This window comes from Ixodes scapularis, unplaced genomic scaffold, assembly GCF_016920785.2.
Source record: "Ixodes scapularis isolate PalLabHiFi unplaced genomic scaffold, ASM1692078v2 PGA_scaffold6__148_contigs__length_123643588, whole genome shotgun sequence".
NCBI lineage: Eukaryota > Metazoa > Arthropoda > Arachnida > Ixodida > Ixodidae > Ixodes > Ixodes scapularis.
The window spans coordinates 88,722,115-88,745,744 of NW_024609881.1; the positions used below are offsets into that span (position 1 = coordinate 88,722,115).

General features: G+C 44.0%; 1 protein-coding gene and 1 pseudogene across 2 annotated transcripts; one reads left to right on the forward strand and one right to left on the reverse strand.

Moving 5' to 3' along the window:
* Positions 1-1,810: 1,810 nt before the first annotated feature.
* LOC8023570 (male-specific histamine-binding salivary protein-like) lies at positions 1,811-12,406 on the reverse strand. 2 transcript variants are annotated; one of them, XM_040209021.2, is made up of 5 exons: positions 12,110-12,406; positions 7,182-7,348; positions 4,106-4,188; positions 3,575-3,652; positions 1,811-2,128 (listed from the first exon to the last, which is right to left on the reverse strand). In XM_040209021.2, the coding sequence occupies exons 1-5, from the start codon at positions 12,290-12,292 to the stop codon at positions 1,926-1,928; spliced, it is 714 nt and encodes a 237-aa protein (XP_040064955.1). In that variant the 5' UTR covers positions 12,293-12,406; the 3' UTR covers positions 1,811-1,925. The 2 variants fall into 2 exon arrangements, with proteins under 2 accessions (XP_040064955.1, XP_040064956.1); XM_040209022.1 differs by lacking the exon at positions 7,182-7,348 and having other exon boundaries at positions 1,922-2,128; positions 12,110-12,289.
* Positions 12,407-17,890: 5,484 nt separating this feature from the next.
* LOC120838905 lies at positions 17,891-18,596 on the forward strand (annotated as a pseudogene).
* The last annotated feature ends 5,034 nt before the right edge of the window (positions 18,597-23,630 follow it).

A 23,630-nucleotide genomic window follows, 5' to 3' on the forward strand; every position in this document is an offset into this window, starting at 1 on the left:
CAAATCCCGTGATTACACCCACTAAAACGCCCGTAAATTCGTCGAGAATATTTCCTATGTGGTTCGGCTTTAACACCTTCTCTCTTTCTCTCTCTCTCTCTATATATATATATATATATATAGAAAACGAAGAGGGGAGAAGGTGATTATTGAATTTATTGCATTAAAGTTAGGGAAAGGGAAAGGGAAAGAGAGCTGGCGCAAAATTGGGCCAGGAGCTGGGATTGAACCCGCAACCTTCGCCTGACCGGGGCGACGCCTTAACCGATTAGACCATCCTGGCCACTGGTTTCGGCGGACTCAATTTCTGACCAGCTCTCTGTGTACTGTTTAGTTTCGAATTCGCTTAACTGGGTAGACGACAACCGTTGCTGATTTAAGGCCCGCGCTATTTCCGACATGCGGCAGTGACGTGGCACGTCATCTCAGCTTGCAAATGTCGGAAAGGGCCCGTCTTCCAGGATATCTAGGGAACCACTCCTCCCCATAGGGACAGGCTGCACCGTATATATATAATGGGATTGAGTGAAGATTGACAAGTGCAGCCGTAGTAATATTGAGAACGAAGAGGGGAGAAGGTGATTATTGAATTTATTGCATTAAAGTTAGGGAAAGGGAAAGGGAAAGAGAGCTGGCGAAAAATTGGGCCAGGAGCGGGGATTGAACCCGCAACCTTCGCCTGTCCGGGGCGACGCCTTAACCGATTAGACCATCCTGGCCACTGGTTTCGGCGGACTCAATTTCTGACCAGCTCTCTGTGTACTGTTTAGTTTCGAATTCGCTTAACTGGGTAGACGACAACCGTTGCTGATTTAAGGCCCGCGCTATTTCCGACATGCGGCAGTGACGTGGCACGTCATCTCAGCTTGCAAATGTCGGAAAGGGCCCGTCTTCCAGCCTGTCCCTATGGGGAGGAGTGGTTCCCTAGATATCCTGGAAGACGGGCCCTTTCCGACATTTGCAAGCTCATAATTCAATATGAAAATCTATTACTTCAGCTTGACTCGGGCGTTTACGTTACGGCACGGTCATGCCGGCGTTACGATTGCCTATCACTGATTATGACTGCTTGCGAGAAGATAGTAGTACTGGTTGTTGCAGCGACCAAGGTCCAAAAAACCCTAGAAAAAAAAGGAACCTTAACACTTATGCCGTCCTCAAACACAGGTGTCTGAAACCAGGCTGTTGCGTCAAGTCATGTGCAGGACGATATAAGTAGTAGGGCAAACACATTTGCGACTGTTATTTGGGGAAAATAAGTTTAACTATAAATGACTTTCATAATGCCTATGCTAGTGGAAGATAGTAGAAAATAGAAATGTTGTGTGATTTCTTGTGTTTATTAAGTTAGACGCAATATTTTTTTATTGTCTTAAGTGCGGCACCGGTAAAAGTTCAATTAACTCTTTCTGTCTTCAAGTTATTTCAAAACATCCTTAAAGAGCCCCCGAAAAGAAAAAAACTAAACAGTTTGGTTGGGACAAAAGTGTCGAAAAAACAGTTATAAGCAGGAAAAAAAATATTATTAGATCAATATTGACGGCAAGAAATTTGTTTGAAATTCTGCACGCAAAGTTCATGACGTTACGGAATGGTCATTCGTTCAACGATATGGTCATTCGCTCTTTCCACCTCAGCGTGAAGGCGAAGCCGATCCACCTCTCCTCCACGCGCCCGAAATGCCGAGAGAGAAAACAAGTGGAAAGGAGGTGACTACCAACGAAATCGCATCTCGCGCCGTCAATATTGCTTAAAAACACGTTTTGTTTTCGTGTAAAATTAATTTTTTGACAGAAATGACGCAACCAAACTACTTAAATTTTGTTTATTTTTATTTTCAGTTTTTTTTTAAGCGGTCCATAGTTGACAGATACCAGCAATAAATATAAACTAGTAAGATGTGCTATATTAATAATTATATTTATTTATTGCGAAGTCAATTCTGAACTCGTTGTTAAAGCTGTAGGATCAGCATTCACTTCAGTGTCTTCAGGCTTACAGCGTTCTGGGTCATACGTTGTTTGCTTATAACCACGTGAACACAAGAGGTCGAACACAAAGTCACAACAGCTCAACTCCTTATTGAGAGCACTTTGATACACCCACATTTCGCAGGCCTTGAATGTTTCTAAAAAGAAAAGAAACAATTATTTATGAAGACTATTTTGGGCAAAAACGTTTTGTTATGTTAGTGTTTACGTGTTCATTACCAGGAGCAGGCGAGTCACTTATTCTTACGTTGCCAAACTGTTTGGCATCGGGCACAGTAAAGCGAGCTAGGGAACTCTGGCTCTTAATATATTACACCTAATTCGTATTAATTGAGAGTCTGTTTTAAAACATTCTCTGATTATGTTTCTTATTTATGTATTTGCCTAAAAATATAGTTAACAGACGGATGTATTCAACAAACATCGACGTAGAACCTTCAAGCCCAAGCTCCAGCACATGCGTTTTCATGAAGCAAAAATATTCCTCCTAGATAAGATCAGAGAAAGACCATGTTTTCTCCTTTTATTTCATAACTTATAAGCTGTTGTCCTTTCGGAAGGTCCTAGAATTCGTGGGTCGTAAGACAGGATTGACAACGCATGCTCAAAACCATCCTTCAATAGTCCTGAACCAAATAATCGTGTCGTATTTCCATATAAAATGAACCTTTGTTTTAAATTTATTTCACTCTACGAAAAAAATACTACAAAGATTACACACTTTTGTTTCAAACACACAGAGAATGGGCAGCTCTGTGACTTATTTATAATTTTTTTTTCTTCTGTACGGTCTGTCATTTGACAGACCTTTCTTATATTTACCACTCAAGCGGAATGTGTGCAGGCACGTGGCTGCGGCTGCATGGAGGTATATTTGAAGGTCAGGAAGTCATACTGCGTTTGCACGAAATACATTCTGCAGGTCGTTGAAGCGAATTACTCGGACGTAAATACGTTCGTATAGTTAATGCAGGGCGCACCAACCTTTTCAGAAAAGGTGTCTTTAGGTGGCTCATGTCTGATGCTCAAGTGCTAAAGTGTGGGTTTAATTTTTTGAAAAAAAGTCTGAAAAAAACTACTTCTTTCTTATGCACAGAGGCAGCAAAACGGCGAATATCATCTGGTTGATACTGCTACTGCCATTTGGTAGGACACACGTTCCTATCTGCTGCATCTGCTCTCCGGTTTTCATCACAAATAAGTGTTCACGGTTTTGCTTTCTGGTGTACCATCAGTGAGAAGCAGCGTCAACCAGAGTCTTGCTGTTTTTTTTTTGTTTTTTGTTTTTTTCGTTTACCTGTGCATAGGACATAAAAGGTTCACACAGATTGATGGACATATCTTCGCCCTTCAATCTTGGTGAGAGACAATGTTAAACAGGTTACATCAACAGTTCGTTGTAGCTCTCACATAAACGAAAAATATGGGTGTCATTTTACTGGTGAATATCAACACCAGTAGTGCAATTTTCGAGCGAAAGTTTTTGTTTGATTCGTCTTGGTGTCCGTTTTTTTTTTTTATTTAGGTTTGCATTACATCTTAGACGATGATGATAAAAATACGTACGTAACCGCGATACTAACCATTGCTCCAGCTATCTTTCCGTATGACAGCACAATTTTTGTCAGCGAATGCAAATGGATACAGCTCACTTGTGTTCGCTATAAAAAATCGAGTGTTGAAACAATTAGTAACTCAGTAGTTCCCGGCTAACATGGGTTCTAAAATAACAATTAAAATAAATTAAAAAAATATTTTGCACGCAAGATGTTTTTATTCCAGCTGTTAAACCCAAAACTCCAATTACTTCCTTAATCAATCTCTTTCTCAAGGTTCACTTGAACGGAAAAATAGTTTCACTATGCGGCAACTAAAATAACAATTTTAAAATACGAAATCCCTTCATTACATTTCAGCAGTTTTCCGCTTGTCCTCTCCAGTTTTTCCAATAAACAATAGAGGTGTAAAAAAATTCACCTAAGCAATCAAGTCGATTGAACAGCAGGAGCGTGTTTGCTGTTTTTTAATGCCACTATCAATAACAACATCGCCTTCACTGAAAGGCTAGGCATATTGAAAACCTATTTGTTTCAACTTCGAGGACTGCGACTTACTGCCAGTCACTGTTCCGTTTAGAACGTTTCTCGTGGTGTAACACTCTGAGCTGATGACATAATAAGATTTGGTGAATGGAATCCTGTAAGAAAACATTGCAGATATCGGTCATGCTGACATTTTAGTCTTTTGTCGGCAACAAACACATCGCATCCATAACACCGTTGGTCCGTCTGTGGTTAAAAGCAAGGGTTACTCGAGGAATTATTTATTCAGTTTTCCTCTACAATTCGCTAAAAGGCTACCGTATCTTTTTTATTACGAAGAAAGTATTGCTGACAATTCGTCTATTAAAGCATAATTGTTGCCTCTACGACCAATTAAGCGCGTTTAATTGTAAAGCAGTTTAAGAATTCAAGAGAAGAAAGCTTTCTTACAAAATCCGGACAAAAGCAAACACACACCTGCCCGTCTGCCATCGTTCTTATAGACCTTTTCTGTGTACCCTCGTCCCCAGCCACCTAATAGGTGTATGCGGTATGGGCGACGAAAAAACACTAAAACATTTCAACCTGCAACTAGTAAAAAAATAAGTGGGAGGCAAAATGATAATGTGTAACGGTTACGCTTATATCCTAAGTGTCTTTTACTGGCGTGGCGACGGCAAGACAATGTTTTCGTCCTGGAAGTGACGACAATTCAGGATGGCGGCGCCCTTGAAGAAAGGGTCTATAGGTGCAAAGATAGCTTACGTATCTCGAATATCGACTTCACCGCGATGGGAAAGAAGTATCATGTGTATTATCGTTTTTCTTTTCCTTTTTCATCTCTGGTCGACTTCCGACGCTCTTTGGGCTAAGGTGACATACACCCTAGGTACCGTGTATTCGGTAAAAAGCGATGAACTATAACATTTGGCTTGCGATAAGGCTCCGTTGAATTCGAGTAAAACAGCCCCGAATCGGAGCTGCCTTTAAACAAGTGAAATGCTAGAGGAAAAAAAAATATCTATAGATTTATTTCATGCTAACTGTGAACAAAGAACTGTCCGCAAGGCTGCTTCATCCGAGCCGCACCCGAAATCTCGTTTCCTGCTCTTATCGGTATCGGGACATTTCCTAACTTTTGGGATCAGAAATAATCTTCCCTTGAAGTCGGAAAATCCCATTCCCGTGTCCTATTTTGTTCAACATAAACCCCGGGAAACGACGACGTTTTGTACGACACCAAAAATTGACACTGAAAAACACCAAACGTGGGAAAAATATACGCCCCGAAATAACACCTTTAAACACGAAGCAAACAAAGACCTTCGGCTTCAAATTCCTATGCATTTATTTCGGGCATTTGCTGAGGTAACTGTTGAGGAAATCGGTAAAAAAATTGGTGTTTCACGTACGTATATTTTCCGGCAGTAATTAGCGGGGAAAATAAATGGTTTTAGATATAACGTGACGTCAGTTCACGTGACGGGGATTTCCCCCGCAAAATTTAGCGGGACCCTGTGTTGGTGTCTGGTTGACAAGACGTGCATTTTCCCGCTAAATTTATCGGGTAACTGAATTGGTGTTTAGGCCACGTGACGTCACTTTGACGCTTAATTTTGCGCGGAAACTGGATTGATATTTTGGTCACAAGACGTGAATTTTGCCGCTAAATTTAGTGGGGAAACTGAGTATAGGCCACGAGTCGTCAATTTTCTCAAGGTGACGTGACGTCAGGTGACATCATGTGACAACACTTTTCCCGCTAAATTTAGCGGAAAAGGCACCGACGAATGGACGGACAGACGGACGAACGAAATTATGGAATCGGGGTAGAGTTAAAAAAAGCATTTCATGCTTTAATGGACCGGGAAAGCGCGCAGACCTGTATTTGTGACTCCAGCAAACTATAGAAGACGTGCTGGTCAGGCAAACTGGCAGACGAAAAGAGGTAGTTTATGTCGTTCTGCACGCAGACCACCATAAATTCCATGCACTGCAGCGTAAAATTGGCGTTGCTTATGGAAGAAATACGATTTTCCGACGGTACAAACCTTCTCCTCGTCACTGCGTAGGAATGACACGACGTAAGCATAAAAATAATTACAGGAAACGATGTTTGTTTTTATTCGGCCCACGGGAACTAAGCAGCGATAGCATACGACACAGTCGATACGACCGCCTCTCATGAGCTCCTCGGCGATTTATCATTGTGTCAGAAAACTACCCAATGAATATTTTGCTGCAGCGCCGCCTGTATTTTTAAGAAAGTAAAAAATCGCGACTGCTCAAAACCGAAACTGAAATTGGAATGGGGAGGAAGAGGCAATGTAGAGATGAAGGGGGTTACCGGAAGTCACCTAACTACACCCGATCGCGTTTTCTTTCTTCTTTGTTTTCGTTTTTTTCGGCAAGCGAAGCAGACGCAAAACGCGTACTTCGAACGGTGCACGAAAAACGCGAACGTCAAGCACTTCGTGTTCGACGTTCGGGTGTTTTTCAAGCTATAACCAGTTCGTGTTCGTGAGGCGTGTGATGTCTTCGGAAAGGAGAAGGAGCGACGACTTGGCGACGTCATCGTGCGAATCAGCTTGGCGGCCCGACAACCAAAACATTAAGATACATTCCGTACGACGGGTGCGGTAGAAATTTTAGTTGTTTTTACCGGTAAAATGTTCGTTTTTTTTTTTTTGTTTTTTTGTTTTTTGGAGCATGACAGATTTGCAGGTACCGCTAACAAGAGTTCTGAAGTAGAGGCTGTACGTCTGTCGTCCACCGCCATCGCTTAGAAGTTGGCTTCATTCAGCCATGTTGAGACTTACGCAGGGAATGCACAGAGTGCTTCTGGTTTCCTGTGCACTTTTTTTTTTTTTTTCAGTCAACGTATTTGCCGTTTTCTAGAAGCCACAAAAGACGGGTACGATATTTTGTTTTCTATTTTAAATATTGAGTGTACGTCTAAACCATAAAGAACGTCATTTGACCACCGAGAATCGCATGAGAGCGACTCCAACCGGCCAGCTCTCAGCCGGCGGGTTTCGGGCGGAAAAAAAGCAAATTTTGCGCCACAAAATATGTTCTGTGTAATTTGGCCCTCTCATGTCATGTACCTTAACAAGCATGTAAACATCAAAACGCTTGCAATACTTACGTCTTGTTACTTGTCGTATTCAAATAGGTGATATTATGGAGCACATAATGAGTTGTCTCGTTCATTTCAATCATGGTCGCACTTACGCACATCGTCATGTTTTTTCCCGTCGGGTTGGTGTTGAAGTTTCGGTACTTCATTAGAAAACTTTCATTGCTTGTAACAAACTAGTAAAAAAACAAATACAACCATGTTATTAACGTTAGTTCTTTAAATAAGGATAAATATCGTAGTCTTCCTCATCTGTATGGGATTTGCAAGCTACCAGCAGGGGTACAAATAGAGGAACCAAAGGTCATCTCAACAGCAGCGGCGATCTCAAAGGAAACGTCAAACTTAAAAGCGCGGTCCCCTCATCTCTGTGGCAATATAGATGACGCTTAGGGCTACATTACCGCGATTCGGTTCGATAAATTAGCTCCGTCGGTGCCAATGATCGGCTACCTCGTCTCACTCTCGAATATAGCGGAAGAGAAGACAGACGTACCAGAGTAAGGACAGAGTTCAAGATCATTTATTAAAACACCCTTCTAAAGAAACTAGTTTTCATCTAAAATGCCCCACGCGCCGGCAAGTTACGAAAGGGTCCTCACCTGCCGACGCGAGAGTGCGGAGAGACAAGATCGGGGAAGCGTCGAGAAGTCGCCGAAACACGTCCTGTCTCTTTCGCGGTCACCGGACGAGTCCCCCTTTCCCGAAAGCAGGAAAACAAGAGGCGAAACGTCCTCGCCTATCAGCAGCGATCCGTATCCGAGCGGGGGAAGGGAAATAGGTCTTCCCGTGAGAGAGTGAGACAAGGGCCCTCCAACAAAGGGACCATCCACTTCACGAACACGTCGGAGCTCACGGCGAAGGAGGCCGAACTCTCCCCACCCGCGGCCTTTGTCACATCCATCGTGGAAGGTAGATAACATGAACTCCCACCACTTATGCGTTATCTCTATAAGCTAGGTGTACATATTAGAAAAAGATTACAACCTTAGAAACATATCTGGGCAGCCTGTTTTGATGGAGTTCATGTCTTGTTTTTAAAGCTACATTGCACTAAACTGCATTGCAATCTTAGATCAGGTGTGGGTAACGCCTTTGATTAAAAATTATATTATATTTTCAGAGGCGCCAATATCTTAGGAAAGAAAAATGAAAGCCGTCTACAACTCCCTGTAACGCCGAATTAGAGCGCAGCTCTTGAGGAGGAGGAGAGAAGGGTACTGAAGGGGGGAGGGGGTCATGTGACCTCGGGTGGGTCACGTGATCTCGGGGGGTCACGTAACCTTGACGATGACGATCCGATGACGTCATCAGTGACGATCCGATTACGTCATCAGTGACGTCACTGATGACGTCACCAGTGATGATGACGATGGCGATGCGGATGCCGATGACGTCATCAGTGATGTCACTGATGACGTCATCAGTAATGATGACGATGCGGATGCTGATGACGTCACCAGGTTGCATGCAACAGGTTGCATACAACTCGTCACATGCCAGTTGCATGCAGCAGGTTGCATGCAACCCAGGTTTTATGCCAGCTACATGCAACAGGTTGCATGCAATCTGTTGCTTGCAACTGCCGAAGGAACCCAAGGTCCTCCCGAAGGAACCCGAGGTCCTCCCGAGGTCCTACCGAAAAAACCCGAGGTCCTCCCGACGTCTTCCCGAAGGGACCCGAGGTCCTCCGGAAGGGCCTCGGGTTCTTTCAGGACAACCTGGGGTTCCTTCGGGAGGACCTCGGGTCCCTTCGGAAAAATTTATCCATAATGCACCGCGCGGTTACACCGACAGCGACGGCGACGCCGCTCAAGCCGGAAACGGGCGCCTAAGAGCTGCGGTCTAAAACAACTTCCTCGGTGTTTTGGAGGCAAACAGTGCAATCTAACGCACTAGAAACCAGTATCTGAGCCGGCCACACGAGAGTTATGGCAGAATAAAAGGAGAATCATCTTCGATTGGGAGAATGTAGACAGCAGTCGGTATTCGTTTTTTCAAGTAAAAACAGGCAAAAAAAATAAAGGACGAGTCAAACACACTGGATAATCCGAAGCGCTGGTATGTTCATTGTATTAAACACGTCTTTCATACTTTTCGCGCCGTTTTTACTCTTGCGCCAGCATGCTATTACATCGATCTGTAATACAAAATATTACGAGATGCAAAAAAACACGTCAACACCACAGAGGGATGAAAGCACTAGAAAGGGGAAAGCTCCCACTCGTTTAGAACCTAGCCAAAAAGCAGACGTTTAAAAAGTTCTATGGACCATGTGTTCAAGTCTCATGCCAGTTGCATAATTGGTTGTTGAATTTTATCGCAGCTTTGTGCTCGCTTTCGTTCCGTAGGTCTTAACAGTGTGAAGCGAAGGCAAAGGGCGGACCACAGATCACGATAAGCGGATAATCCGAGCAGCTGATTTGTTTAATAAAACAAAATTATGCGTAGCGTAGCGCGTTGCTGGGATGGGTTTTTGACCAGTGCAGTTTGAGCGACTGTAGAAATTTTTCCTGCGATTCTTCCATTTCGTTTCAACCGCATGCCGCTCATGGATTACGTGAGCGTTGCAGTAACAGGAATTAACAGTGTTACCAGCTTTCCGCGGGCCAGAGCTGTGCCAGCGAGGAATTTCAGCCCATGGCCGCGGCAGTGATAAAACCCCATCCAAGTGTAGTTTTGAGCTTCAAACCTCATGTATTCGACAAGAGAGTGTCAGATAGAGCGTAGTTGTAAACCCGAGACTCGTGATACGGACAACAAAACACAGACTTCGTCCGTGTCGTTCTGTGTTTTGTCCCTTGTCCGTATCCCCAGTCTCGGGTTTACAACTATGCTCAATTTACACCAGCTAGCCTGCACCCTCACCATTGCTTCATTATAGTGTCAGATAGTTGTCCCATTTAAAGTCAAACTGAGGTGGCACCACGCTTGCACGATACATAATAATAAGGTTGAGCGGTTCTTTTTTAATTCATAGTACAAGCACAGCGATAGCTGTGACAAGGGTGCGTAAAACAAACACTAAAGGGTGCGTGAAAAAAAAAACACGTTCAGAACAAATTAGACATCTGATCATATTGTTCCTAACACTTTTGTTTCTTTTTTTGTTCCGTAGCGCAAACAAGTGAGTCCCCCTGCACGAGCTCTTGGCCCTGAGGATAAGACAACGCCATTTTGTTATCGATTATTTATTTGTATGTTTCTGACAGCGCGTGCAGTGAGCATCGGGTACTACCATATACTGTAGTATTACAATAACCCGTATGAAGTGGTTCGTTAAAAAGGTTAGGACATATAATGTATACGTGTAGGTTATTCTTGAGATGGAGTGATCATAGTCTACTCAGTATATACGCCAAGTTTCGCAATTCTTAGAGCCCTAATAATTGCAATACTCAATTTCAAGTGTTGATCATTTTCATTTGAGGCCCAGGCAACACTGCATAAGTCAGTCACGCCAATTGTGCAAATAAACCACGTGATCATGAACGCTCTCTCATTCTATGCTCCCCCATGCTCACCCAAGTTCGCTCGCCACGGTACAATGAAAACTGTTTTCAAGCAGTTACGAACTCGCCATTTTCGGCAACGACACACGTGGCGACGGCTTATTTTTTTACTCCCTTGGTTTATCTGGTTTTCGCGGCGAAAAGAGGAAGGGGAGGGCGCCGAATCTTAGGTAAACAGTCGCTACTTTTTCCCGCGTACCACCAACATCGGCTGCCATTTTGTCGCCGCCGTTCTCGGTGGTCGTCATGGTACGTCGCGTCAATGCAAGTCGGTTTACTCTGACGAGCCGTGTTATCTCAAACAACGAGCGCGAAATGTCACGGTCGAGTGCTACAAGAGTGGGACGTTCAAATAACCCGTCAGCTAGGGCCCCATACTTGCCCTGCTCTTTTACTCCATGAGGAATTCCCAGTGCGCGTCCTGGCACGGGTACCACAGAACCAGCAAGCCCGACCTCAACTCCAGTTCTCTGGAAGAAGTTGCACGCAAACGCCCAGGACCGCTCTGCGTCGCCGCCGCGTTCGCGGTTGTTCACACGTGTCCGCATCAAGCGTAGCAGCGCCGGAACGAACGCACTTCCATAGCCCTTCTCTTCAGAACATGCTATGTTACCGGTGTTTAGATGAGCTGCGTGAATGCGCGCTTGCCGTCTTGGTTCACCTATATATATATCGGTTAGATCGGTATGCGCGTTCAGCCCATTGAATGCAGTGACTGGATTTGCTGCAACTGAGTTCCACTCATGTCAACGCGGCTATAGAGTAATTATATATACTGAATATCAAGGAATATGCCTGTAAATGACTCGTCAGGAAAGCTAGTAAAAATATTTTTTTAGCAAATGAATGCAACGTTTAGATTTATTCCTACATCAGATATAATTGTCATGGTGGTAAATAAATAATGCGAGATCATCGAACGGGCTTAACAGCAAGCGGCTATTTATTTCATTCGTCGTTCTAGTTGATGTTATACAATTGATTGTACTGTTATTGTGGTTTAATCGCTCAGTTACTCCCGGGTGGCCTAGAAGGGAACTAAAATTCCTAAATATAGCAAATACAGATTTAAAAGAAAGGCGGGTCGATCGGCCTAGTTTTCTAAAGAAGCGTATGGTCACTGAGGGAATATTGTGCATATTATGCTGCGACATAGGAACGGTAAAAAAGGCTCCGCCCTAAATTTCTATGATTAAGTAACTCGATATAAACTTAGCGTTTTTGAGGCCAGGGAAAGTGAGGAAGATTCATCAACGCCTTTTCTTTCAAATTGCACCATCAACAACGGTGCTGAGATTATTGCCCCCCAAAGCCTTGGGTGATTGAAGACTGAAATGGGTGCGTTTGTTTTCTTGGGGGCGAAACCCTTTTTTTCTTCAGTTATTATCTTTCAAGAAAACAGTGATGTCCACCAAAATAGCTTACCTTCCACGCGTCTTGATAGTTTTGAAGTTCAGGATTTGTCTCGGAATAGTTGAAAACAGGCCCAGACAATAGCGTTGTAAAAGTTGTCGCTTCTGACTCCCCATCTGATGTCCTCTCTGCTTGGTCTTCTGATATCCCTCCGGGTATCAATAAGCAAAGCGCGAGCACCAAAACCGACAACATGCTTATGCCTTTCTTAGCGAAATCGCTTTTCGGTTTCGACTTAAATACGTACGACTAAAGTGCAGTGTCAGAGAGGCCGGCGGCTGCATCATGCCACTCCCCTAGCAGAACTGTGAGCAGCTGCTCCGTCAATTCTTACTTCGCAGGTGTTCTATGACGTTGCCGAAAACAAAAAAAAAATACTCGTAAATACAAAGAAAAAAAAACTGAGCAAGTTGGAATGCCTTGAAATATTTTGCAGGGTGCTGCGGACTAAGTACGCTGTACACAGTAGAATACAGCGACGACGGGCGAATGCAGACTAAGTATGCTAAGTATAACTAGCCTGCCATGGTCGCCTGCGGTCTATGTATGGTGTACGAAGCATCACTCGCCACGGACAGTCGGAGGCTACTGCCGCCGACCGTTAGTGGCAAGTAAGTTCACTTGAAGCGCTCCCGTTCATATCCTACTTGTAGTGGTTGTAAAACTGCCCCAAAACACCGGGCAGTGTGATTTTAATTCATGCTTGTAAATACGTCCTGAATGAGCAGACTGACAAAGATGTCGGTCTGCTCATCCCATCATCCAAGGTTCGATTTCTGCTAAGCTCCTTAATGAACTTCTCTGGTTTCGACTGTGCATGCCTAGTTATGACAGTGTATAAGTTGTTATCACTAACTACGCCTTTTCTATGCTTCGGTTGGTTGTGCATTGCCTGCTACCTGCAATACATATATTAGGTTGCCTTGTTCGGCGTGTAAAGATTTTTTCTCAAACTCGAGCGTGAAAAGTTTTTATAAATCCAGTCCATAAACAGATTCTGTGTTGAAGAACAGCAGTACGGCCTCGTTGTTGTTATATGAGTGGAAAGGAGACGAAAGCGGGGTGAACAAGCGCATACCTCGGAGAAACAGGTGGGCGCGAAAGAGCAAGTAAAAAATAGGATCCTCTGCAATAAAAAAAAAAAAAGAGGACCTTTGTGTTTTATGCGCACCACCTGGAGCGGTATAGCTTTGACAGGGCTTTCTTTCAAAAACGCTGCGCATGACGACGTTTGCACCGTGGAGTCGCCAAATATGTACCAAGTTAATGTCTGCAATGTAAACCCCAAAATAACACGGCATACAATATGTGTAATCACTGGCATATTGCTACGGTAGTTCGTTGAAAAAGGCGACTTTTTCCACAGGTCTACTTGTGTGCACAATAGTGCCCACCATTTTGAACGTGTCCTACCCAAAGCCAATCAGTCATTAAAAATATATTTTTTTTCTTGAGCTTGTTTTCATGATGTAACAAAATTGTCATGCTGTCTTTTTTTTTTTGTGGGTGTGTACTTATATGAACTTGTGCGGTCCACGGATATGGACTGCGTAGTAGTGAAATATTAGGCAGTGAGCTCGCTGCAATACGAATTGGACAATGTTATTAATGTAAAAAAAACATTTATTTCGTGGTACATTATGCGGTAGTTAAAAGCAAAACAATACATGTACCACTAATTTTACGGAAGTGGACGCACTCATACAACAGGCATTTCCAAAACAACGCACAACTTGAAAACGACACATTTGGCACAATAATGCAAAAATGTGGTGTGTCTCTTCGATAAAACGATAAATGTTCATTAATATAAAATAACACAAACTGAGGGATCAAGGAAAGTAGTATCTCCACCTGCGTCATCGCATCGATACACTCTCAGAAAAAGGGGTGTATTATTACACCCTTTGTCCCATATAATACTCTCCAAAAACTTCAGTTATTACTAGATATTTTAAACATTGGCTAACTTATGATTTTAGATAAGGACAAAAGACAATCTGCACGTACGTATGCGTGTGCGTGTTCGTGTGTGTTTTTGCGTGCGCGTGTGCGTGTGTATTTTTGCGTGCGCGTGTGCGTGTGTGTTTTTGTGCGCGCGTGTGCGTGTGTGAGCGTGTTTTTGTCTTTGTGCGTCACTAAGCTGTTCATCTGTGATTAGTTCCACACGACCTGCATTTTTAGTTTGTTTGAGGTCGTTAAGTCTGGAGGGGAGTATTATTCATCTGTAAAAATACTGGGGTCGTATCGCCACTCAAAACCGCCCTGGGGATAACCCGTTTTTAATCTATAGTGCCAATGCTCAGAGAATTACGTTTGTGCCAGCCAAGAAAAGTCAGGATCCTTATGAAATATGCTTTAGTCTCTAGAGCCGATAAACTACAAAATTGTCGATCCACTTTTAGACAAAACGTAATAATCGCTTCTACAGTCTCCATATCACAAGTGAGCAGAACTCTTTGTAAAAACAATATAGCACCCCAATAGGCGCCTTCTTCGCGCTACCATATTTTTTGTACTGGGCTCTGAACTTTGTTCATGACCCGGCCACTAAGCACTTCTCACCTCGGTGAGAAGGGCTCAAAAGGTGTGTAGTAGGCGTGATAAATGCTTTCTCTCTGAAAACATTTTCGAGAAATCCTTATAACTCCGGACAGAAAGGTCCTCATAAGTTCCGTGTATGCATCTGACGCACAATAAAAGGCTAACACACAGTTGGTTTTTGTTGATTTTTTAACGAGAGTGTCCAGAAAGGTTACCTTCTGAACCGCTGGTTTAAAGCAAATGAAATTGAAAATGTAGGCTTCTAGCTCTGAGATAATGTTCTATAGAATATTCAGTACCTGACATTGATTGTGAATGATATTACCACCGTCCATATTAGAAATGCACACCCATTGCTTAGTCAAGGTATCTTTGGAAATTACAACGTTTAGAATTTTGTTTCACCTATTACACCGTGGAATGGCTTGGGGGTGGAACCAAGGAATTTGTAAAAAGCAATTTATTTTTATAAGAACAAACTTCTGCAAACTCAAACAACCTGTACGCCATCTGTTTCCACAGCAGTCTATCTTTTATAAATATTTCAATAAAGTAACAAATCAATATTACACGAATTAGCACATTTCGTAAAACATCCAAAATCGAACCTCTCTTTTACATTTAAAATTACATTTACTAAAATATCTAAAATTGAACCTTTTTTTAAGTTTTAATATGGAAAGACAAATTGAATACTGTGAAATATACTAAAGAAACGGAATTAATAAAATTATTTAAAAGCGTACAGATGTCTATCTGTTATATAACACGGGGGTCGCGAAGCAATAAGCTAAACTGAAACCAGAGTGCAACGCGGCCGAATATTATCGGGTGTGGCACTCAGAGGGCTACCCAACGTGAAAGTTCCAGAACATCTGCCGTGTACGAAGGCCAACCCTTCGCCACGCGCAGAACAACACCTAGTGGTTCTCGACTTCGCGAATCCTCGAAGAAGGTGTGGGTGCGCCGAATTTTCTTACATCCTTTCCTTTGCCAGAAGTCGCTTCTTGTTGTGGGAGTTGTCGGGTCGTTGACTCCGCTCTAACCGCCACCTGCACCGCCCGATGATCGTAAACATACATGATTAAGTTTCTTGACCGGTGAAGTCATGTGGTAAAATACCACTACCTTCTTCGGCTTCCTTTCCCAACAGCTAAGTTGATGACAAGTGCCCGCCGAATAAAAAAATATCTCCTTTCAAAACAGGCTGTAAAGGGGCATCAAACCCTTTCTTCTTAACACATAACGTGTTATATAGCTCCCACATAACACTTTCTGGCTTCGTATCAAGTTAGCGTAATAAGGAAACGCCAGTGCCAACCGATCGATGACGCAACTTTTGCCGCCTTTATTAATTAGGCACAGTGTTTCACCTGAACGTCTTGCTCCAGTACGTCCGAGTTACTATCGCGGGTGACATGAAGTGATCAAACAGAGTCACGCCAAAGACGCTTCATTTTATCAAAAAGTGTACGTGTCAAATTAAAAAAAAAAACATTCACTTTGGTCTCGAATAAAAACCTCGTAAAACCTTTGCACACTTGTGAACTATAGGCAAAACGAGCATACTGTATTGTGAGGCTACAACAAGTACCGATCGATTATCTCTGCAGATATTCGAGGTAGTCAACCTTGTGCCTAAGAAATTATATTTCATATTTAATAACTATACTTTTGCTCTAAAAAGGTTTTTTTTTTTTTTTTTCTCTGTCGCTATGTGAGGGTTTAATATATTCCGGCTCATAAAGTTGACATTCTCGTCTCTTGATAGGAAATCCAGTATATTGAAACTCTTAGCCGAGCGCATTCGTGTTATTCGAACGTGCATTCGTGTTCCACGAACAAACGGGCAATGCCGCTGACTGTCAGTAATTTCACAGTCTGGAGAGTCTGTGTGCATGATGCGCAGCTGCTAACATTCGAGGTGTATGCCGTGTCTATTGCTGCTGACATTTGGTACGCAAATCTCCAAGACGTGAAGTCGCCCGTGATATTTTTCCATTTTGTTTTCAGTGACGAAAAAATAAAAAAATAAAGGTTATTCAAAGAGCAAATTGATATAAATACAGATCAAGAGAACATGTACCATTAAAAAGATAAGACTATAAAAGCACGACTACTTTTTTTCTTGTGTTTTTTCTACGTCTGGTCTAACTAACCTTCAAGTTAATTTTCATACTGATGAAGTAGATTAACCCATGATCTGTTTTCTACAATGACTTTAGTAAAAGGCAATTATCTCAAGCATTGAGACAGCAACATAAGTTATTGAAAGAACAAAAAATAAATATTACGGAGCAAACATTTACAAAACATTTCTCTAACAATTTAATACATTTTAATTCATTAAAATAAAAGTGTGCTCATGAGAGTGAAGATATTTGAAGGACGAATGAAACCTACAATATTTCAGCGCCTTGTAAAAGTTATGGGAAATTTGAAATTTGTTTAGTGGAGAGCGACACATTTTACTTCCATAAGATTACATTAGTTTTCTCCCGCATACGCACGTTGTGCCATTCTGCAAGATTAAAGAGGTGAAATCAATTTTCTCTGTTCTAACATCAACGCGCGATAAGTTTTTCTTTTTTTTCAAAATTGGTCTGCTTGTTTTTTGTGTTTTTTTTTTAATAATGAAATAACTTATTGTATATTTGTAAGCGTGAGTATACATGAAAACCCGATCGGATACCATAAGCTGTTAGCTGCTTCGGCGGCTTCATTCTGCGATCGGCAGTCGACGAGTGCGGACGCTCGATGGCTCGCTCTGAGAGCGACGTGATAACAGCCGATGCCGGCCGTGGTGACAGGCCTTTTTGCATTTTTTCCAATTCCCGGATCGTGCTACCGACGTTGCATGCTAGAGACAAGGAAAAAAATCTGGTCTACCTTCACCGCTACGTCATTGCCAGGCCAATAAAGATCGTCGACATCATGGAGCCTTAGAAAAAAGCTTATCTTCGTAAGGATGTAGCAGGGCTAGGTGTGTGCCAAATGGCAGACGTGTGGCTCTGCAGCCTAAAAAGTGCGGCAGCGAAGGAACGACTGCTACAGCTTGGCCGGCTCACGGTGAAGGGAGAGCTGTGCACTCGACTGGACCTTAACCGGCAGGAAGTTCGGGACAAGTTACACTGGGTTCCGTCCGACGTACCCAATGACGCTCTCCGGAAGGTAGTAGAAGAGCACGGCGCAGCCGTCGAGGTGACCAAGAAGAGGTGGCGAGTGGAAGGCTTCTAAAACATCGAGTCGATCACCAGGTTCGCCAAACTGGCACTTAAGGAAGGCAAAACGCCGGAGGGGCTACCTCACCAGCTAAGGCTTCAGGGCGGCACAATCCTCGCCTTCGGGCGGGCACCGCTATGCCTGCGGTGCCAAAAGTCAGGACATATACGGCGCGGTTGCCGTATTCCTCGGTGCGGGCAGCGCCGTGGCTTCGGCCATGTGGCCCAAGAATGTGTACGCTCGTACGCGGGTGCTGTAGTCAGCCGAGCGAGCGACGAGGGATGCGACCTCATCATGGATAAGGCGGAAGCAGAGGAGGCCGCACCACCGTCGATGCGGTTTGAGACGACACAGCAGGACAAGGTGACAGTTGAAGGTCATGACACTAAGAAGGCGAAGGCGACAGTCGAGGATGAGCAGCGCACGGAGATGGCTCCTGAAACCAGCGAAAAGGAGGTGCAGGCGAACACAATTGGTATACCTTCCTCTGGAAGCAGTGGCGGTGATGGCGGTGGGAAGCACCGACACCGAGGCAGTGGCCATCGAGTGTCGGCCGGCCATGGAACGTGATCCCTCAAAGGTGAAACGGCGGCAAGACAACGAGACTCCGAAAAACGACGCGCCAGTACAGCAGTGGTCTGAGGGTGGGTTTATCCTGCTTGGAAAAAAGGGTCGCTACGTAAGAAAACTGCGGTCCTCGTCGCTGTCCAGTGAGGGGGGTTTGTCGCAGTAAGTATCGGCCCTGGTTTGATATGACGCGACGGGTAAACAATAAAAACAAAATTTAACGGCAGTTTTAAAAAAACGGCACAATTAGCGTTTGGTTTTTGTATAGGGACGCTTAAGGCTTGCGGCACGCCGCCGAGAGTGTCAGCTGAGGCGCCTTCTCCTAGAAAGTGACCTAGACCTCTTGGTGGTTCAGGAAACGAAGGTCGAGAGTGAAATTCAGACCGAGTTCCTGGTGAAACCGTTTACGTCGAGGTACAATGTCTGCGTAAGCCATGCTGTGGGTTGATCTGGAGGACATTGTACACCGATCTCTATTGTAGTAGGCTGGATTGCGGACCGCGGCCTCGGTAGCTGCGGCCAAGCGTCGCCACCGGCGGCCATTGATTGACACCACCAAATGCATGGGACTCTATGGGAAAAACAAGAAAAAGTGCCATTTCCCCCGTTTCTAAGCTGTTGTCGGCACTGAAACTTTTTGGCTACTTTTCGGGAAGCCTGTCGAATAGCATGTGTAAAAACATTAAAACTGACAGCCCTCAGAGTTCTTATAAGTATATGGTTTGTGGTCGAGAGTGACTCCGGTGGGTGAGAAATGTGGCGCAGCTCAATGAGACGAGAGTTACCTAGAGTTGCCGCAGAGTCGGGGGCGATTTTCACAAGTTGGGGTATGGAATGCGTTCTGCGCCTGCGCAAGTGATGTCCACCATAAGCTATGGCGCACCCTTTCTTTGAACAACAGCAACGTCTCAACGAATTAGAGCGTTTTGGTAAGTTACAGGGATAAAAGAAAAGCGACGTAGAGGATGAAGACAGTACAAAACATCTTTCTTTGTTCTTTGTTTATACTCTGTTTCATACTTAGTGCGCTACGCTGTCAAAGCTACTGGCGCGAGCATGGAGCTTGATCTCGTTGATCATTTCCACCCGTTCTCGCGCAAACAAAACCATAAATTAAGCCACGCGCTCGCGCCAGTAGCTTTGACAGCGTCGCACGCTAAGGATGAGACAGAGTTAGAGCTTATTTTATCCTAGCACAATATCCCGTCATGCTCTTGCAGTCGTTAAAGCTCATCTACCCACGGCGCCAACACGCTCTCCGTTTTATATCATCGATACGGCCATCTTTCGATAATTCTTTTTTGCTTGATTTTGGCGGATTGCTTAGCTGCAATAGCGTGGCAGAGCTTGCGTCAATAAACTTTATTGCAAGAGGCACATATAGCTCTCTTCTACGGAACATCGGGCGTCTATCATGTATCCACACTTCAGTGACTCAGCATATTTTGCCTGGGTGATATGCGACGGGGATATTTATACTATTATAGGGTCCCGTTTAAAAAAACCTTGTTTTCAACTATGTCTCTTCCCTAGCCAACACGCCAAGATTTCATGAGTTGTCAATGACGTCGCACACTGGTAAAACTGAGTTATTTCCTTCAGACGAGGTAGCGGTAGGTGAGTGTCGGCACAATGAAATTCGTTTCGACGTTGCCGGAAATCAAAATAGATGAACACGATGAAAGAAGCGTTAATGCAGTGGTCTTTAAAGTTCATTGTCCGACCAGTTTTAACCGACACCGCGGCGAATTTGCAGATGTTACAGATGTTGAGAATCGCGCACCTGCTGAGGGAGCGCCAGACCACCACATACTTCCGACAAAGATCATTTACACTAAAAAACGACGGGAAGTACGACTAGACGTATCCGAGTTCATAAAACTACTATCACAGTCTTCCCGGAAACCCAAACTAAATCGTGCCCCGAGTAATCGAACAGAGATATCAATCCCTGACCACATTGTGCACTACAATTAAAACATGGTTGTACTAAAATTTTAAAATGCTCACCTTACCTTATGGCACAGCAAGTGCCCATCAGCTAGCCTTTTGCGTGGTAGTCGTGATACCCCCTGCTGCACTTCTCCTGTTCTCTCTGTTACAATGCCTTCGCTTGTCTGAATGACAGCTCATTTTGGGATGTACCAAAAGTTAGATCTAACAATCGATTTTATCGGAGCCCATACCGGTAGATTACAAGCAAATGCTGGAAATTCTAGACCATCATCATTGAAGCGGTCTAGCAGATCTTTATTGTCACTTCAAAGAGGCGATTAAGAAGACAGGCCAACGCAGCCAGCCGATATGCTCCGATTACTTTCTTGCTTGGCATAGTTTTATATATTCTTTTGTTCCAGCTTAAAGGGGCCCTGCAATCATATTTAAGCGTCTACCGTTTTGCGGTTTCTACGTCTCTTTGGGATTCGGGCAAGCCAGCGGGCACGGAGAGAGTAACTAAACATCAATGCGTCATATTTTAACCGGACGACGTGGAAACCTCCTCCACCGACGGGGGTGACCTGCGGTACCGAAAGCGCACGATATATGACGTCTTTGGTCCTGGGCTTACTACTGGTCAGAGCCGCTAAAAGCTTCCTTTTAGTCGAAATACAAAACATAAGTGGCGCAAACCGTTTCAATTATTTATAAAAGTAGTTTTTGTTCACGATTTTAGATCAGAAAAGAAACAAATGCAGTTTATAAAGTACGGAAACAAGAAACGACCCGTCAACATACCCGACACCAAGCGGTGGAAAAGGCGGCGCATACTAGAAAGGAGTAGTGGGATCAGGCGCCGACACGGAAAGGTCCCGGATTTATGCGGCGGCGCTGCGGTCGTAGGGACTGCAGGATCCGACCGGCTCCGAGCGTTCCGAAGGCTTTCGGCGAGCAGATTTGTCTGGCGGTTTGGCCGTTTCACGGTATGGCAATGCGAAGTGGGCTCCCATTCTGAACTGAAATTTACCCCGTGTTTGCTGTCGTTTGTGGTCAATGGAGCGTTATGCCGAATTAGTGTTTAATCGCGCAGCAAATGCAATGAGAACCACTCTGGCTGCCCGCTGTATACAGCCGATCCAGAACATGCTTTAGTGGTGCTCTCTCCCGCCGTCGACACGGAGTGCGGCAGCCGTGAGCGTTCGCTCGACTCACTACACCTTTTCTAGTTCCCAGCCACTCAAACAACCAAGGACGTCATGAAGGATGTTATTTTTTGTTTGTTTTTTGTAATTTTAATTTGCCTATAACTTTTAAAATGAAGCGAAATTCGAGAAAATAAAAGTTTCATTAGGTTGCTACGTTCAGTGCGCTCAGGTTTGGTGCAAATTAAAAATTAGTAAAAAAGTCATTGCAGAGCCCCTTTAAGTCTAGACGCAGTCGATGCTACGAGCTAATGGGAATGAACAAGCAGCGTGAAAAACGGGTCCCTGGGCCTTTTTAAGTTTATGATTGGTTTCACGACGAAAGAGCTCGTATAACCAAATGAACAACACCATTATGGTAAGCTCTTGACACTTTCTGATTGGTCCCATGAACTCGTAGCGTCAAGTGCCTCTAGTCATATGGGGAAAAGTACAGACTAGCGTTTGTCTGCCAACAGCGCTACACTGAGCTCTCGACGAAACACACCTTGCTGAAAACGGACCCTCCCTGACGATCTTTTCTTTCGAACTGGAGGGCCTTCACCGCGGAGCACTTACCCTGCAAAAAGGTTGTTTTATGGCAGTTGACAGACCAATGTTACGAACTGAAGGGGTGGGGGATTATTTCAGAGTTCACACATGCACTGTTAGATATGATTAGGTGCAATGAACTGCGACCATAAAGTGGCGAATGATCGAACATAGTAAAGTTAGCGTCCTTCAAGCTCCTTTTAGAGTAATTACTGTGTTTACCGCTTCCATGTGACGCATTCGACGTAATTGAACACGTGCATCCGATTGAATTTTGTCCTAACTTAGTAGCGTCTGCAACTTAAGTTAATGGATATTGTTCCTTTTATTTTCAAAGGTATTTTTGTATTTAATTCCCAGTCATGCATCACGGTTTCCTTTTATGTCTGGAGCTGTTCAACTAAGCTCAACACCTTCTACACAAGAGGTACCACGTCTTCATGTGGGTTACCTAGGTGGGCCATGATGGCTCCCAAAAATTGTCTTTATTATAATTTGGGAACTCAAAGCAACAGAGATTAAGGTTTGCCATCTCCGTCTTGTTAAGGGAGCTCATTAAATGGTCCGGAGAACTTATTTTCCTGATTATGGATTGTGACAGTCGCTTCTTATTGAAGCGTTGGCGCCTATGTCTAGATTTAAGAAAATAAAGCGGGCGATCAAGCCATTCGTTGTAATCCAGTCATTTCATCTATTACAGTTATTTTTGTAATCCAGTCATTCCTTGTAACTAAGTCATTCTTTTTGAAGAATCTCTGCACACAGTGTGCTTGAAACTCTCGAAGGAGGCATGACCAGCTACAACAGGCTGTTTTCTCGCACCAACCCCAAAACATTTTAGAATTACTAGTAGAAGCTGGCTCATGGTTTTAAGCAATGGCGCCAATAAGGTAAGCATAATTTTTACTGGCACTTATACTGTCTACATGCCGATATTGCTTGCCTAAACAGACGCCTTACTAGGCAGAATTTATACCATCCGCTCATTTGCATTAGGCAGAGTGCATATACAGCACCAAAACATCCCCTAGCGGTCTAAGCAGCACGTGTCGAAGACAACGCTGACCAAGCTGTCGCGCAGCAGCGCGGCGCCGAGCGAGAGAGTTGCCACCGGCAAGCAGAGATACCGGTTTCGCCGAGAGTGCAGAGACGGCTGTCCTGGTTGGTACTCAATGCCCACTACGGTAGATTGCAACAGCCACCTATCTCTGTTCAAACGGGGCAAGCCCAAAGGCTGTGACGCGTCCTGCCGTTCCAACCACACAAATCGCGTCGGTACCAATGCCACTACATTTTTGAGAAGCGACATGTATTCCCTCAGTAATACATTGGTGACGAGGCTTCTCCCGTCAGTCTCGGTTGTTGAATGGCACTTGAATCTTATTCACTAGAAAATCATCAGCGACATACCTCCGAGTGCGTTTGGGGACCGCAGCTCGAAGCAAGCATATAGTGAAAGTTCGCGCTGCGAAAATTAGGGATCCTGGGATCAATCCTTACCCCTACCGTATCAATCTGGATGGTTACTG